General features: G+C 42.1%; 1 protein-coding gene across 1 annotated transcript in view; it reads left to right on the top strand.

The window, feature by feature from the left end:
• Window positions 1–19,221, top strand: part of ephb2a (eph receptor B2a) — a gene marked incomplete at its 3' end in the record, with an annotated part of 174,875 nt that overhangs the window by 88,048 nt on the left and 67,606 nt on the right. Inside the window, exons 5-6 of the mRNA XM_080533873.1 lie at window positions 2,748–3,083; window positions 3,289–3,413. Of these exons, the coding sequence (XP_080389999.1) occupies window positions 2,748–3,083; window positions 3,289–3,413 (461 nt within the window). The remainder of the gene's footprint in view (window positions 1–2,747; window positions 3,084–3,288; window positions 3,414–19,221) is intronic.

The following is a 19,221-nucleotide window of genomic DNA, read 5'->3' as shown; positions in this document are numbered from 1 at the left end:
CTACTCTACCGCACTCCCTCCTTGCCCTGCCCTAGTATGTACACTAAGTCCTGAGCGTGCAGCCAGTACATACCACACTGTGATGCAATTTGTCAGGATGCTCTCGATGGTGCACCAGTAGAAGTTGATCAGAATCCTAGGAGACAGATGGGCTTCCTTCAGTCTCCTCAGGAAGTATAGGAGACTGCTGCGACTTTTGGACCAGTGTGGAGGAGTTGAGTGTCCAAGAGCGGTCCACAGACACGCACGTCTTGGGTAAAGAGGGAGTAGAGAGGGCTCAACACACAGCCCTGTGGGACACCGGTGTTCAGGGTCATGGTGGAGGAGGTGTGGTTGTCCAACTTGATGGACTGAGGTATGCTGGACAGGAAGTCCAGGGTCCAGTTGCAGAGGGAAGTGCTGATACAAAGGTCACTGATTTTGGTGACCAGCTTGGAGGGGATGATGGTGTTGAATGCTGACCTGAAGTCAATGAACAGCATCCTTGCGTAGGTGTTCGTTTTTATCCAGGTGGGTCAGGGCAGACTCTAGTGCCGTGGAGATGGCATCCTCTGTTGACCTGTTCTTGCGGTAGGTAAACTGGTGGGGATCCAGTGTGGGGGTTAGGTGGGCTTTAAGATGAGCCAGGACCAACCTCTCGAAGCACTTCATGAAGATGGGATGAGTGCAACGCGGCAGAAGTCATTCAGGCCCGCTGCAGCAGAATTCTTTGGCACCGGCACGATCGTCGCTGACTTGAGACACATGGGGAGAACTGCCTAGGCCAGTGACAGGTTAAACATGTCAGTGAAGACCTCTGCCAGCTTTCCTCTGCCAGCTGCCCAGCGCACACAGCCAGGGATGCCGTCAGGGCCAGCAGTCTTCTGTTCAGGTTAGCCCTGGATGAGCTGTAGGCCTCTGTTCAGGTTAGCCCTGGATGAGCTGTAGGCCTCTGCATCGCCAGATCTAAAAGCGGTGTTGAGTGCCTTCAGCAGTAAGCGGACCTCACTGTTCATCCAAGGCTTCTGGTTGGGGAAATTTCTTATCTGTTTGTGGGTGGTGACGCAGTTGACATGTGTTGATGTAATCCAGAACGACGGAATAAGCATATGAATCAATGTTCATAGTTCAGAGTGGCCTGAGTGGCGAACATACTATGGTCTGTGTTTTGAAACAAGTTTAGTCTGCTCTCTCTGCCCAGGTGTGTTCTACTGGTCTGATGCTGAACTTGCTTTTAAATTAATCAGGGAGAGTCAACAAGGGGAGAGGGGTGAGAAACAGAATTGGGTTCTAGCTGTGTAGACTGAATATGCACGGTTGGGGGGCCAGGGACTTAGGACGCGAGAAAAAGTGACGAGAGTTAATGAAAGGGAGTTGATGACTCAAATACTCCCAGTAAATAAGGGACTGTTGTCAGTGTGTCCCCTGCAATACTGAATGAAAATGGAATTCACCCTGACACTGAAATATGAAGGCCATTTTACTGTAGATAAAAAGCAGGAAAAAAAGAAAGAAAATCAAATCTATTTTGCGCATAAAGCAATGAGCATGATCAAAGAGCGGAGAACTCAAAACCAAACCTATTCAACTTCCCACTCTTTCACAGACACTCTTTCAACAATATTCATCCACATCAGATCTACTGACTGCTCCATACGTCTAGTACGGGCCTGATGCCCCTTGCCAAGAAATGTTTCATCCTGGCATGTGGTGGCAGTCTTTTGTAAACGCCACTGAACTGGTGGAATGCCCCCCTTCCATTGGTGGAACGAGCCTGAAAAGGACCTTCTGAGAAAGTAGCTTGGGAGATTTGCATAAGTCTGTCCCCTTATGAGTGGCCGCAGCTGTTTTGAATGTGAAAGCGGGGCTACAATGGACCGAGAGCGCGGTCTCTCTGATTGAAATCATTAAAGCAAAGCAGTAATGGGCATATTCTTTGTGTCTGTGTCTCTCGATTCCAGCAGGATTGTAGGAGCATACTGGCCTTTTCACCAATTTCTCCATTATGGAAGAGTTGATCTGAAGCCCAGTGGTGTTTAAAGCAGGGATCCTTTGAGTATATATTTTTAAAAAAAGACATACTCATTAATTATGATTAATATGACTGGTCTTGTACTGTCTGATAATAACCAAAGAAAGAATTATGTATTGTCTACTGTTTATGTTGGCATAGGAGATTTTGTAAACAGAAGTTATTAAATAATGCTGCTCTTATGGATTGTATGAATTGACATCAATTATGAATTAATATTTGTATCTGTAGCAATCACGGTACATTGTAATATACGGTGTACCACAGCTAGTTACCATAGATGGTGCATTTGGTAGCTTCCTCTATTTTTAACCGATGCTCCAAGTAAAAGGAACAAACAAAACCAACATATTTTGAGCCAATCAATGTACAGTACAATCTCAAGGACACACCCCTTCAGTACAATAAGGGGTAAGCAGTTGACGTGTGTCAGAGCTGGCCTAGAAGGATAACCTAGTCCCCCTTATCAGTAGAGTCTCCTTATTGATGGATATGGTTATTATTATTATTGGTTATTATCCAATTAATCAATCAGTCAAGCAAGCAATCGAACAGGTAATCACTTGTTTAATCCAAATCTCTTTTATTCCAGAAGATGAAGAAGTAACTTAAGGTGTGAGCAGTAGAGTGGAAACATTGAACGTCATGGCGACTGTTGGAAAGAATGGTTGTTTATATTCCTCTACCCCCCCTCCCCCAACCCCCCCCCCCCACACACACACACACACACTTCTAGCCATCCCCTCGGCTCCGCAGAGCGTCATCTCCATGGTGAACGAGACCTCCCTGGCGCTGGAGTGGAGCCCTCCGCGTGAGGGCGGCGGCCGCGAGGACGTGGTCTACAACGTCATCTGCAAGAGCTGCGGGGGGGGCCGCGGGGGCTGCACGCGCTGCGGCGACAACGTCCACTTCCTGCCTCGTCAGCTGGGCCTGACCGACACGCGCGTCCACATCAGCGACCTGCTGGCCCACACCCAGTACACCTTCGAGGTGCAGGCAGTCAACGGCGTCTCGGACCAGAGCCCCTACTCCCCGCAGTACTCCTCGGTCAACATCACCACCAACCAGGCCGGTGAGGGGGAACACTTCACGTCTCTCATCAAACGAGGGACAATCATAATTCGTCGTAATAGCCATTTTCAACTGTACAACCTCCCAAAAAATAGATAGCTAAAATAGATAACGTGATGACGTCAGTTCACTGATGCAATAGAGGCGTCTAAAATCGACTGCGCTCTTCCTCCTCCTCCCTCTCTCATTGTCTCTCTCTCCCCCAGCCCCGTCCGCCGTGTCCATCATGCACCAGGTGAGCAGGACTCCTGAGAGCATCACCCTCTCCTGGTCCCAGCCGGACCAGCCCAACGGACTCATCCTGGACTACGAGCTGCAGTTCTATGAGAAGGTAAACACACGCTGGGCTGGGGTTCCTGATAGAGAAGTTACAACATGTTTGCTGTCAGCGTGGTTTTTAACCTGCTTTACTGCTGGAGCCTGATTTTGCTTGAAAAGAACAAAACAACCAATCAAACCAAAGGGTGAGAATAATGAATTGCCCATAGTAACTGTAATATTTATAATAGACCGCTTGAGACAAAACCTGATTATTTATTATCTAGATCAGGCAAGGTTGGCAGGCTACTGCTAACTTGCTTATACTGTACCTATAAAACATTTTCAGATCTAAACCAGTGACTAGGTGGAAGGTGCTGTAGAGGTTGGTTCTGGACAGAGCCCTAGTCTTAGACCCAATTTGGTAAATGGACCGCACTTATATAGCGCCTTATTCCAAAGCGCTTTACAATGGCCTCTCATTCACCCATTTACACACACAAGCTACCATGCAAGGCGCCGGCCCGCTCATTGGGAGCAATTTGGGGTTCAGTGTCTTGCCCAAGGACACCTCGACAGCCGGGGTTTAAACCGCCGAACGCGACCTTTCGATCAATAGACACCGGCCCTACCTCCTGTGCCACAGCCGCCCCACAGCTGCCCCAATTTACACCTTGCAATAAAATCTGTTCTGTATCCAGATGCTGTCCGCATCCTGATTTTCTCTACAGTCAGGTGTAATTGAACAGTCAGGTGTAAATGTGTTCGCATCACTGCAAGGTGCAAACCTCCAAAACATGATCTGGTTAGTTTGCTAAAAGTTCTTGTTGACAGATGAGACACATATGGTCATATACTGTACCAGAGTGATTGTAGACAGATGAGACACATAGGGCCCTATTATGCACTTCTTAACTTGCCGTCTTAAGTGTTAATTAAGACGCACCGCCAGGTTAAGACCTACCGCCACCCTTATTATGCGCTTCATACGCGCTACTGCTATTATGCAGGTGTCGATAGGCGCCCACACATAAGACGTAAAACTCCCGTGCATATATTGCTCATTGTGGGAGTGTTCATATGTTAATGAAGTGCACTAGGCGCCGCTGCTATTATGCGATCTGACTTTTCTCCTAGCGCTAAGAAGTGGTTTGAAAAGTTCTTACGTTTAGACTTCATGCACGTTTTGAAACACGAGCGCGCCTCCGCGGTTTGCGCATGCATGTGGGCACACATGAACACGCACGTGGCTCCACGGCAAGACGTAAATTACGGTCACAGTATAAATGCTTTATTTCAGAAGGGAGAGGCAGAGAAGCGCGCTGACCTCCTTCTTAGGACTTCCATAATAGCATAGCGCTAATGACTCAACGCAGCCGGTTCTTAAAGGGAATGGCACCTGGCACGCTGATTGGGTTGATTGAGAAGACGCCCAAAACACACCCATGACTAATTTCTTTGCTTAGCGCCGGCTTTTAGGCGCCCACTGCAGCACGCATAATAGCAAAGTGGCCTTGACCACGCCTCCACGTCTTAAGTTTAGATCTACCGCCTCGTCTTATTGATGAAGTGCATAATAGGGCCCATTTTGTCATATACCAGAGTGATTGTAGACAGATGAGACACATATGGTTATATACCAGAGTGATTGTAGACAGATGAGACACATATTGTCATATACCAGAGTGATTGTAGACAGATGAGACACATATTGTCATATACCAGAGTGACGCAAAAGGAAGGTTTGGAAAAAAGGATCTGCTCAACATTTCTTGCATACCACTTCATCTGTGAAACATGGTGGAGAGGGCGTTATGGTTTGGGCATTTCTTTCCATTTCTTTGCCACTAGAAATTGCTAACTTGTCTTAATTGATAATGTAGCTGCTGATGGCAACATAAGAATGTGTTCTGAAGTGGACCTGGTGAAACATCTTGTCTGCTCGAGTGCAAGCAAATGCACTTCCAAATGTATTGCATGGTGCTTCATCATACAGTAAGACAATGACCGAAAACATACTGCCTTAGCAACAAAAAGTGAAACATTTAAAATCTCCAGATTTAAATCCAATTGAACATGCGTTTAATTTGCTGGCAAAACGTCCTTAACACTAGGAAAGCCGTGAGGTGTCGTAGAGCACCAGTGAGTACAAAATAAAATCTACCTTTGCACTCGATCAAATTTCAGGACCCTCCTTTCATGACTTTTCCTAGATATGTGCGTTCTACCACCCAGCATCTTTACATTTTCAAAATCGAGTTAGTATAAAGCGATTTTGCAGTATTTCTGTGTGTGCCTGTGTATTTGCCTTGGGATTCGGCTGCCATCTTTTTCTCCAAGGCTGCAATTCTCTTTTATATCAGCAGAGGTAGCAAGGGGGCACACACTGTGCTCAACCTTCAGGCTTCAGTGCTGAATTAGATACAGTGGATAAGACTGATAAGTATGTAACATAATGTGTTTATATATAGGCTATATATAGCAATAGGGATACATAAGATATGTATATGTACAGACAGTTATGAAAATGATAAACTGTACAGTATGTAATCCCTTCAGATTTGTTGGAGCTGAGTTTTTTTTTCTCACCCAAGTTCCATGCAATAGTGATAAGATATTATGATATGTGTAGCCTATGTACAGTTATGAATGATACACTGCACAGTATGTACCTATCAAGCTGTGTGGTATTACATAGGTACCGCAGCAAAGTAGTTCATCAACGAATATTATATAACAAACGGATATTTATAATATTGTATATAATGTCTTTTTTGTATATCACTGTAGACCACGTTGTAGTAGTAGCCAATTGCAGAGTGTATTAATTATTTTGTTTGTTTGAATCCTCACTGTGTTCATGTTGTGCAGTGAACAAACAATTGTTGGGTGAATAAACTGTCTCTTGCCGTGAAATGTGTACATCAAATAAAATGATGTCGGCGATGATTATGCCTGTGTAATCATCAACGATATAACGAACGGATATTTCTTCTTTTTTTTTTTTTATAAATTTGTTTTTCAGATTTTATCCCTTTTTCACCCAATTTGGTAGCCAATTTAACCCAACTTAGCATCCAATTATCCCCTGCCTATTGCATTGGATCCGCCGCCCGACCCCGTGGCCGGCAGTCCCAGAGGAGGGCGCCAGGCAGACTAGGCTGACTGGCTCCTCGAGCCCAGTACCGTTATTCCGGCACCCCAGGGGGCGGTGTTGCGCGACGGATCCTAGTCCAGAAATACTCCTATACCCCCCCTCGGAAGCGGCCGGCCAATATGCCGCTTCCCGTGTGCCTCGGCCATTATCTGGATCTGGCGAGCCGGGATACGAACCCCGGCCCCGGTGGGCAGCATGCACTAGCGGCCAGTGCGTAGACCGCTACACCACCGCGGGGCAACGAACGGATATTTCTGAGTGGGGCAGTCCCAGATATAGTGAAGATTATGGCCTCATTATTTTGCATTCCTTGTTTTGTGGTAAACGAATCTCTTTCTGATGGTCCCGTTCACAAAAACCGAAGGTGATAAGTGCCGTAATATGGCGAAATAAATGTTCGTTCAGACAATACAGCCAAAGGCGGAACAACACTGATGTTCTCATAATGTAATTATAGAAATAGCTAAATTAGACTGTAGACTGCTATGGAGGTATATTGAAAAATATGATGATAAATAGGCTACGGGATGGCAGATTGCAAACATATTCAATGGCATGTAATTAGTAGGCAATTGTTTATCACAGATGAATCCTGACAATTGATGGTTGATGCATGGGGGAGGGTCATCTTATTCTCAATGATCTCTTTCTGATCGTTTCCGATCACCACACAAAGGATGCCAATTCCTCCAACAAGCCCTTCAAACCATCCCCCACCAGAAAGGTTGTAGGCCTACTCAGTTGTACTCAACTCTCTCAACCACAGCAGTTTCAACAATTGCAGAGAGTATACATTATTTTGTTTGTTTACTGCACATTATAAATGAAATGAAAATAGCTGTTGTGAAAAGTGAAAATATAGTGTGTTCATGTTGCAGTGAAATGTCTTTACATAGATATATCAGATGTGATATTTGTACTACAAACGAACACAGACAGAGAGACAGATAATTCAAGTAACATTTTTATTTACTTGCAATGTTCACGTCAATTCTTCCAAGTAAAAAGTATGGTAATTAATATGAACACCAATATATATTAAAAAAAAGTAGAAAGTGAATAGGAGGTCGCCGGAGCGCTCAGCGTGGGCGCTGTCAGGTACAATTAGTAGTCTCCTAATCTCGCTACAGTTTGAGCGAGACTGTAACTGTCATTGTTTGAATGAATGAATGAATGGTCTTTATTTGTCATTGATATAGTACAGGAACAACGAAACAACGAAATTTGGGAGGGGGGCTCCCCTGGTGCTAGGAAACTAGGTGCTAGGAACTGGTGCTATAACTGTGTTCATGTTATAATGTTTAGTGAACAAACAATTGTTGGGTGTTTGCCACAAATCGGAATTTTCTTGCCGTGAAATGTGTACATCAAATAACATGTCGGCGATCTACTAGAACTGCGGGACGACTGCAATGTAGGCTACCATATATATCTGCCATATCATACCGTTTTATATTGAAAAATATGATGGTAAATAAATACATGTGGGACCGATGTATGATATGGCAGAGGTGTGGTGTGTATCAGTCTGTCTCGTTCCAGCGAGTCAACTCGTGTTGACTCATTAAGACATGCGCTTGATGGGGGAGGGTTGATGGCTCTCGATCGTTTCCGATCAATGAACAAAGACATCGGGTTTCCCCCGCTCCACCACGTCCCAACGGTGTGTTTCTGTAACCATTTTCTCCTCCTTGTTGCATAAAACACATTTAGACCACTATATAAATGTAGACCACTATTTATAAATAATAATCCACAGATAGGCACAGTCACAGTGCTACATGAAAATATCTAGCCACACACCACATATCATAGCTCCGCCCTATATGTATTTATCATCATATTTCTCAATATAAAACGGAGGTACGATATATGGCAGATATATGTATGGTATATTATGGCAGTTTCTGGCGCCTGTCCCGTTCTGTTGTTCAAAGAATATAATATAAAACGCATCACATGTTTGTCATTGTGTGAAAATGTTTCTGTAGCGAAGAGCCTTGGTTCAATCTGGAGCTGATCAACTCCGGACGGCAATAGCACGTTGTGGGTGCAATTGTGCAAGAATAACACTATTTACAGCGCTGTCATTTATTGCTATATTTATTACTGTTATATATAAATGTGAACATTACAGATACCTGGTCAACACAGCTTGGGATTCCAAGGAAATTACTTGGAACTATGTGTGAAAGGGACAACATTGCAATATATATTACAGTTATTTTTTAATAATGATAATCAACTTTCATTCGTTAGTAATGAAAACTCCCGCAGTCTCGATCAATCTCCTAGATCAATCTCCTCTCCACTTACGTTACATACATGCATACGTTATTATATATGCTCTGTCTCCCAGCTAGCAATTTTTGGTTCTAAAAATGTTCAAAGAATGTTACCTAGAACGTTCTCGTAATGTTTTCAGCGGGAAGTTTTCTTTAAGTTCCCAGAATGTTCTAGGATAACGTTCTCTAAAAACGTTTAAAAAATGTTGTGTGATAACCTTCTTAAAAGTGACAACATTGCTAGAACATTATGCCCTAATGTTCTTGAAAACGTTTTCAGCGGGAAGTTTTCTTCAAGTTCCCAGAATGTTCTAGGATAACGTTCTCTAAAAACATTTTTTAAATGTTGTGATAACCTTCTTAAAATGTTAAGTGACAACATTGCTAGAACATTATGCCCTAATGTTCTTGAAAACGTTCAGTGGGAAGTTCCCAGAATGTTCTAGGATAACATTCTCTAAAAACATTTTTAAAATGTTGTGATAACCTTCTTAAAATGTTAAGTGACAACATTGCTAGAACATTATGCCCTAATGTTCTTGAAAACGTTCAGTGGGAAGTTCCCAGAGTGTTCTAGGATAACGTTCTCTAAAAACATTTTTAAAATGTTGTGATAACCTTCTTAAGATGTTAAGTGACAACATTGCTAGAACATTATGCCCTAATGTTCTTGAAAACGTTTTCAGTGGGAAGTTCCCAGAATGTTCTAGGATAACGTTCTCTAAAAACATTTTTAAAATGTTGTGATAACCTTCTTAAAATGTTAAGTGACAACATTGCTAGAACATTATGCCCTAATGTTCTTGAAAACGTTTTCAGTGGGAAGTTCCCAGAATGTTTTAGGATAATGTTCGGTAATAACCTTCTTAAAATGTGAGTTGACAATATTGCTAGAACATTACACCTTATGTTCTCAAAACATTTTCAGCTTAAGTTTTTTGTTTGTTCCCAGAATGTTTTAGGATAACGTGTGTTACGTTTTGGAATAACGTTCTAAATGTAGAGTGGTGTTGGACCCATGTGCGGTGCGACTCAGAGGAATTGAGGTCGAGACATGAATAAAATAAAGTTCTCTTTACTGAGATGAATACACTGAATATCCATAGGACCGTGATACAGAACCACAGAAAAATAAAGGAGAGCAAGCAAGGCTCTGCGTAGCGAGTTGATAACTAATAACAAAAACAAAACACTTGCGAGTAGCGAAAACAAAAGATGAGCAAACAAGGCTCCATTTACTAAAAGCAAACTTCACTTAAACACAAACAAATCAAAACACACATATAGTCAATAATACCTGGAAGTAGCGACAGGTAAGGTAAAGTCCTCCAGGACCGAAAGGACAGGGACAAGTATCATGCACAATATTCTTAAGGGAAAGACGAGGGTTCACGACGCTAACAAGTATGAACAACTGACAAGGGAACAGGGAAATGGGACACACCTAAATACACATACAAACACTCACAGGTGACAATAATCACGTAATTAGTCCAGGGCTGGAGTGATGCTGCTCTTCAACCAGCAGAGGCATCAGGGAGTATCCTCGCTGACCCCCCTCGTAACAAACGTGCTCTAAAAACCATTCTAAAAACGTTTGCTTATAACTTTCTTAAAATGTTTACTGAAAACCCTGTTAAAACATTATGCCCAAACATTCTTAAAATGTTTTTAGCTAAACGTAAAAGTTTGATAACATCAATATTCAAGTCTTTCAACATAATGTATCATTATTTATTAACATTAACAACAGAGGTGAGACAGGGAGAGGCAGCCACAGCTTCATTTGAGAACATTATAAAAAAAAAAAAAAGCAAAACATCATATACTGTACATACTTAAAACATGGAAGTCAGAACCTATCATCACTGCAACAGTACATATCTCTGACAGTACATATCCTCATGACAGACAGGCATTCCCAAAGTGTTGTAGTTCTTGATTTAGTCCTCGACCAGTGTGGGGCTTCTGCTCCCCTCAAGTCCTGCTGCTGCACCTGGACACATTATTAAACATCATCCCTGGACACATCCTTAAGGGCTCTGCACACAGCGTGCGATTTCTGTTGCGCGTCAACGTTCCATTTTGAAGTTTGAATGGAAGTCTATGAGAACATCGCATCGCAATGCACACGGCCCCGCACGGCGAAAATTCGATTCCATTCATAACAACAATGGAAATTATGGAATGTTGACGCGCAACAGAAATCGCACGCTGTGTGCAGAGCCCTTTACTCTGAACTCTGTCCTCAGTCACAGATGGTCCACCTGTATCACTGTCCTCAGTCATGGATGGTCCACCTGTATTATCCACCTGCATTATAACAAAAGTAGTATTTAAAATCAGAATAATTTCTGATTCATCAGAAGTCTTTTTGGTAGCCCTTTAAATTACAGGCCGTTAATTATGCAGTAATTACTGTAAATAACCAAGTAATATCCATGTAATATAGACATGTAGAATGCTAGTAATTGTGCTAGCTAGATTGCTATAGCTTGCTAGCTAGCTAACTAGCTCCCAAACCTGGCCCAAACTTTTGGGCTGGTAGATTTGCTTCACTCACCAGCCAAAAAACCAACAACAATGACGTTAATCTATTGAGTGGCTGGTCAAATCTGAACGTTCACCAATTTGTCGATTTGGACGGTGGATAAAAGTTAATTTTGCGCCCAGCTTCCTAGCAATTTCTGACAACACACACGCTCGACGTTATTCGCATTAACGGTTAGTTTGTGGTCAAGAAAGTAAATGTATCCATACAAAGTAACGTTAATCAATTAAAAACAGTTATTGTAACCTTACCGTTTAATCCACAGTGTCCCGTTCCCTTGTGCTGTCTTCAACTAAAACCGTCTACCTGTGCCCGACCACTGAACATCTCAGTCAGGCGTGAAATCTAATCAGAGTCGTTTGATTGGTCTGCCACGTCCTCAGCCTCCTCGGTTATTGGTGCAAGTCTGAAACTTGAATTTTTAATAACATCCCAAAAACATTTTAAGAATGTTTGGGCATAATGTTTTAACAGGGTTTTCAGTAAACATTTTAAGGTTATAAGCAAACGTTTTTAGAATGGTTTTTAGAGCACGTTATCCTAAAACATTCTGGGAACAAACAAAAAACGTAAGTTATGTTTTGAGAACATAAGGTGTAATGTTCTAGCAATATTGTCAACTCACATTTTAAGAAGGTTATTACCAAACATTTGTAGAATGTTTTTTGAGAACATTATCCTAAAACATTCTGGGAACTTAAAGAAAACTTCCCGCTGAAAACATTTTCAAGAACATTAGGGCATAATGTTCTAGCAATGTTGTCACTTAACATTTTAAGAAGGTTATCACACAACATTTAAAAAATGTTTTTAGAGAACATTATCCTAGAACATTCTGGGAACTTAAAGAAAACTTCCTGCTGAAAACATTACGAGAACATTCTAGGTAACATTCTTTGAACATTTTTAGAACAAAAAATTGCTAGCTGGGAATGTTCTTCCTTTGTTATCGTGTAACATTGTGGGAACATTTTATAAAAGAACATTCTATAATCTGTTACCTAAACAATGTCCCCAAAACATCCTTGGAATGTTGCAGGTAAAACGTTCTTCCTTTGTTTACATATCACATTACAGGAACATTCTAGAAAAAACGTTTTGTGATCTGAGGCATCAATAACATCCTGAAAACATTATCGAATGTTGCTTTGAAAATGTCCTTCCTTTGTTATCATGTAACATTGTGGGAACATTTTATAAAAGAACATTCTATAATCTGTTACCTAAACAATGTCCCCAAAACATCCTCAGAATGTTGCACCTAAAACGTTCTTACTTTGTTAACATTTAACGTTATAGGAACATTATTTGAAATGGTAAACATCCTTAAAATGCTCTTTGAACATTAGATGAAAACGTTTTCTTTAAAACATTAGCAGAACTTGTAGGGAATGTTAGCCAATGTTGTGGGAACATTCCCTGCTAGCTGGGCTGTCCCCACTTCTCTGGAACTGCATTTTTTCTCTTCTTGCGTGACATTTTTGTGGGTCAGTACACACTCCCCCATTGTGAAGAGTGGTCGTGTGATTCCACACCTCGTCGCGCTTTAGTAGGTAAAAAAATGTCGCGCCTCTAGTGTTAAAACAAACAACTGAAGATGGCTGCAGTCCACATCTGGGAGACCTTTCTCAGAGAATATACCCAGCATCTGGAGGGGTCACTGGGTTGCAGACTTCAGGCAGTTATTAACCTCATTCACACATAACAGCTTTCCCATTAAATTCCATGGAATTTACCTGGTATGGTGCATGTGTGAACGGAATTTCAAGGGAAATCTGCTCTGGCAATTTCCCAGGTCAAGACCTTGTGTAATTCCAATGAAAATGCAGGGAAGGCTTAGTTGTGAACAGAAGCTTGAACATTGCCTGGTTAGATGTTTTCACATGGATCAAGTGAACCAATCACAAGCCTCTGCTGATGACAGTCTTGCTGCTTCCGCTAAGGCGCTCTTCTCAGTTTGTTCTCAGCTTTTATTTTAAGAACGTCTGGGAACTGGTCAGATATGGAAACAAGGGAGCTTCTTACAATCCGGACAAAGAACGACATTAGTAAATCTTCTTCTTCTCTGGGTACATCCGGGCTCAAGTATGTTGCATTAGCGCCATCTGCTGCACTACTGGACCTTGTGCCAACCCGGGAATGCCATTGCATGTTTGTAAAGGCGCAACACGGGAATGTTAGGGCATTTAGCTCATGTTTAGTTTAGTTTAGTTTATTATATCGAGGACAATCCAAATACATGAACCATATAAAATACAGTAAAAAAGGCTAGCTGAAAACAGTAAAAAAGGCAGCGTTAGCCTAGTCGGCTAATTTTCAGCTGTCCCCGGCCAGGCGTCCTGAAAAGTAACGTCATTAATTAAATTAAAACATTTCAATATTCTAAGAACACGTGGCTGAGACAAGGTACTCCAACATCACACTTGACAAAAAACACAAGTAAGCAAGCTGAGGTGATTGCAAGCGGCTACAACAAACACTAACAGCGCATAGGGGACAGGGACACATGAAGTCATAGCAAAAACGTAGAAGCACACACAAGCCAGAGCATGTTTACAAACCACACCACATACACACTTACGGAAGCAGCGACATTTCAAGCACATAGAAGCCACAGGACAATTACAGGCCACACAACATTAAGCACTTACAAACAGCAATACCCGTATTTTCCGGACTATAAGTCGCACCCGAGTATAAGTCGCAGCAGGCCAAAAATGGGTCATGAAGAGGGAAAAACCACATATAAGTCGCACTGGACTATAAGTCGCATGGTTCAAGGGAACGGGCTTGGCGGAATCAGCGGGGAAAGAAGACCCTGTTGAGCTTGACTCTAGTCTGGCACTGTGAAGAGACATGAGAGGATTTGTAAGCCCAGGAAGGACATAATTCACGTTAAAACTTCTTCTGAAAGGTTAGAAATACTTAAATTATCGAGTGTAAAGCCAGGGCTAGCTAGCGCGTTGCTAACGAAGGTTAGCAAAATGGCGTCGCGGGAGCAAGCAAACAGGATGGAACAGCCTCTGAAAGGTAATAAATGACTTTAATATCGTGTATAACGTTCATAATAGCGTGTATAACGTTCATAATATAGTGCTTAATGTCCACATTGTCGAGTGTAACGACTATTTATCGTGTTTTAGGCCATGACAAAGATAGCTTGGTGAAAAACGGAAGTAGTTAGGATGAAGGGCGGCCTACAAACAATGCAACATTGAACAGCCTCTGAAAGGTAATAAATGACTTTAATATCGTGTATAACGTTCATAATATCGTGTATAAGGTCCATAATATCATGTTTAATGTCCACATTGTCGTGTTTAATGTCCACATTGTCGAGTATAATGGCTATTCTATCGCGTATGTGGCGCTAGCGGAAGTAGCAAAATAGCCTCGCGGGGGTAACTTAGCAACATAGAACAGTCTCTGGAAGGAATAAATGACTTTAATATCGTTTATAAAGTCCATAACATTGTGTATAAGGTCCATAACATCATGTTTAATGTCCACATGTCGTGTTTAATGTCCACATTGTCAAGTATAATGGCTATTCTATCGTGTATGAGGCGCTAGCGGAAGTTACTCCTTGGTTCATGTCAGTCAGAGATTACCGTATGTCAGTTCATGTCAGTCAGAGATTATGAATTATTGATATATAAGTCGCACCTGACTATAAGTCGCAGGACCAGCCAAAGTATGAAAAAAACCGCGACTTAGTCCGGAAAATACGGTACATTAAACAAACCAAAACATACAAAAAAGGCATTATGGAGAGGCAGCACAGAGAGGGATTAATGAGGACAAGTATAGTTCTGTGTCAGCCAGGCTTTCATGTGTGTTGTGAAGGTGGAGTAAGTATGTATGTCTTTGAGTCGGTTGGGTAGTGAGAGCACTCACTACCCAACCAACCCAATTGTAAATCCCTTCTACAATTGCAAAGATTGAAAGAAGTAGTATAAAATAAGTAGTAGTAGTAGAAATACAAATTGTAAAACCCTTCTACAATTGCAAAGATTGAAAGAAGTATGTATGAACGGTGAAAAGGATTGTCCATCAAATACTAAACATGAGCAGTGTTGGGCACGTTACTTTAAAAAAGTAATTAGTTATAGTTACTAGTTACTTATCCCAAAAAGTAACTGAGTTAGTAACTGAATTACTTCATTATAAAAGTAACTAGTTACTAGGGAAAGTAACTAACTATTGCGTTACTTTTTACCACGGTTGTTACGTTCTACATTCGCTAGGGAGAATAAGATGTAACAAAATACAGGTGTTATGAGTAAAGAAAATATATTTATTACTACAAGGGTAATTTAAAGTCATAATGGCACAAATAAAACAGAATTAGAACTAACAAATGCCTCATACTCAAATAAACAATAAACTCATCCCGTGGATGGTTAAACAATAATAATAAAAAGGTTTCAAACACAACGTATCACTAACAATACCAACTGAACAAAGTCTCAACACAATTATAACCAAATGAAGTATCAACTAAATCATAACAACAAGATCTCTAACAAAGTATCACTAAACAAGATCACTAAACACAGAACACAACTAACAAACTAAACCACCAGCAAGGCAATACAAAATGGTGGGAACTGTGTGAATGGATCACACAGCTCCTGCTGGTTCACTCTCAAGGTCTTTTGTAGGGTGTGGCATCTGATGATTGGTTGGGGGTTGATTATTGGCTGGTGATGATTGGCTGGAGTTGATTGACCACTGCTGGAGTTGATTGGTAATTATCACGGGGGGGGGGGGGGGTGGATCCCCTGGACTGGACTTATGGCTGTTAAAAAGACATACACACAAATACACAGACACAAACAACCAGGCTACTCATTTCCGTCACAACGGTGCAGTGGGCTAGCCGTGGTGTCAGTCAGCCAAATGTGACAAGGAAAAGCTTACCCACTGCCAGATTAGAAGATAAATGTGCCATCTAGGGGACCAAAGTGTCCCTATCAGGAAGAAAATAATTTGGAATTTTTTTCTGAGCAGGTTTCAGCAGGGATCTTTTCATATTTATTGCACTTCAACAGACCACAACTGGTAGACATACTGTACTTCAAGTATTTTCTTCATTACAAAAGTAAACATTTAACAATATGAAGTGCTTTTAAATCTTTGTAGTGTAAATTAAATAAATCAAACTGTCACACAACTTCAGACAACTGTTAGATATACTGTAACTTCAAGTATTTTCAACACAACAAAAGTAAACAGTTAAACAATATGAAGTGCTTTTGAAGTAGTACTGAAAAAGTAAGACATGAATTTATTGGACAAATCCAACTTTAGCTCCTAAACATTCATTCATTCATCTATCCATCCGTACACTCCTTCCTAACACTCATCCATCCAGCATGCATTCATTCATCCAGCCAACCCAGTCATCTAACATCCTAGCCAATATGAAGTGCTTTTAAATCTTTGTAGTGTAAATTAAATAAATCAAACTGTCACACAACTTCAGATAACTGGTAGACAGACTGTAACTTCAAGTATTTTCAACACAACAACAGTAAACAGTTAAACAATATGAAGTGCTTTTAAAGTAGTACTGAAATCCATCCATACACTCCTTCCTAACACTCATCCATCCATGCATGCATTCATTCATCCAGCCAACCCAGTCATCTAACCATCCTAGCCATTAAACCAGTGATTGTATCTTAAAAGCAGAAGGAAGCTTTTCAAACTTCTGGTCAGAGAGCCTGTTCCTCTTTGGAGTGAAGACAAGCTTCCCCAGGCTAAACAGTCTCTCTACGGGGGCGCTGGATGGAGTGGCTGCATTGTATTTCAGTGAAATTTTCTTTATCCGTGGAAATCCATTAAGAGTGTGACCATCCCTTGTCCTCCTGATTTGAGATAATCCATAACTTCACTTTCAGCAGTAGCAGAGGGGTCATCCTCATCCTCAAAGGAAAATAACTCCTCTATGGCTGAGTCAGTGAGTGTTGGTGTGCTGGTAGTACCTGTTTGCTGGTCTTCGTCTTGGACACTTTTCCGGCACTCTGCCAGCAGACTTGCCTTGGCCTTATCCTTCCTGTCCTGTGTCCGCAGCCAACGTAGTTTAAACCTGGGCAGAGTCACAGCAGCCAAGACAGCATTGTCGCTTTCCAGCACCTCTGCAAATCTTGTTTTGATTGCCTGAAATGATACATAATGCAAAGAGCATATTATACTGACTGTTTTACACACACACAAACAAACACACACACACACACACACACACACACACACACTAATAGCATTACACATTAACCATATTTAAAAACTTTTCATAATGTATGGATGCATTTAATGTATTTAAAGATAAATACTAGTTCTTACCTTGACAACTGCCTCTGGGAGGTCAACAAGGATTTGGCCACTCTTCAGTTCCAGGGTCTTGAACATCAGTGTCTCGAGCGTGGGTAGGAGTGTGCCATGGAAACAGTGGTCTTCTCCCTGAAGAATGTCTAAGGCCACTGTTAGTGGCTTCATTACACTACAGTACTCCCTGATGAACTGATGCTCTCGTTCTGTGATGGCTTTCAACCCGAACTTGGAGGAGATGGTGTTCAGCTCGACTATAGGGATCTCACAGATTCGAACAAGGGCATCATAGAACGAGTTCCATCTTGTAGTGCAAGGGACTAGCAGCTTCCTTGCGATGACATCATCCACGGTCTCTGCGGCCACCGTTGAACGGCTAGCCTTGTTCCATAAGCCTGTGCATTTTGTCGTAGCACTTCTGTATATTGCTTTTGCTTCTGGTCTTGACAGTAGCCACTTGTCAACATCAGTACATGAAACCAGGTTTAATGTGTGCGATGCACATCTCTGATGTGGCGGCAAAGTAATCACAGCATCATCATCACCAACACTGTTTTGCAAGACATCATTAATGTTCATAAAAGTCACCTCATCCTCATCCTCCCCAGAGTCATCCTCCTTGGCTGGCTGGTACATTTTGAAGGCCTTGACGAAATTAGAGCCATTATCCGTGACAGTTTATGTTATTTTGTGGGATATGCCATAGGATGAGTGAATGTAGTCAAGTTCAGTTGCAATACTGTCGTGAGTATGACGGCCCTTGAATCGTCTGCATGCCAGGGCTGCTTTCCTTCGTTCCATGCTATGTGGATGAATCCAATGCGCGGTCACGCCAAGATAGCTTTTATTATGTGATGAATGAATGAATGAATGGACTTTATTGTCATTGCTACAGTACAGGTACCAAACAACGAAATTTAGGAGGGGTGTCTCCCCTGGTGTTAGGAAAGGGAAAAAAAAAAAATCACAAGAAGGGAAGGAGCTGGTTTACATAAATAAAGGCTATGTACACAATCCACTGTACTATACTGTACAGATAGACGACTAGGGTTGTCATATTGCACAATAGTATTGTTTCACGTTATTTAAAGTGTCACAGTTTGCAGGCTTGAAATGTACATGTTTGTGCCTCAGCACTACACCTGATTTTTTCAGTCCAGCAGCTGCCATACAATCCGTCCAGACTGTCCAGGGCCCAGAACTTAGGTCTTTGCTGTGTTCAGGGCCTGGACGGCCCTGTGGTAGAAGCTGTTCTTCAGTCTGTTTGTCTTAGCGGCCAGGGTCCTGAATCGCCTTTTCGAGGGCAGCCTGGTAAAGTGTACGTGCCCAGGGTGGGTCGGGTCCCTGGAGATCTTGGAGGCCTTCCTGAGACAGCGTGTGTTGTACAGCTCTTCCAGAGAGGGGAGGGGGGCGCCGGTGATCTTCTGTGCTGTTCTCACGACTCTCTGTAGCGCATTTCTCTCCGCTGTTGTGCAGCTGGAGAACCAGTTACAGATGCCGTAGGTGAGGATGCTCTCCACTGCGCCGCGGTAAAAGGTCACCAGTATCTCCTGCT

This window comes from Nansenia antarctica (genome assembly GCF_963989245.1).
Source record: "Nansenia antarctica genome assembly, chromosome: 6".
NCBI classification, from domain to species: Eukaryota; Metazoa; Chordata; class Actinopteri; order Argentiniformes; family Microstomatidae; genus Nansenia; species Nansenia antarctica.
The sequence above is the reverse complement of the archived record's forward strand: the minus strand, read 5'-3'. Positions and strand labels throughout refer to the sequence as shown.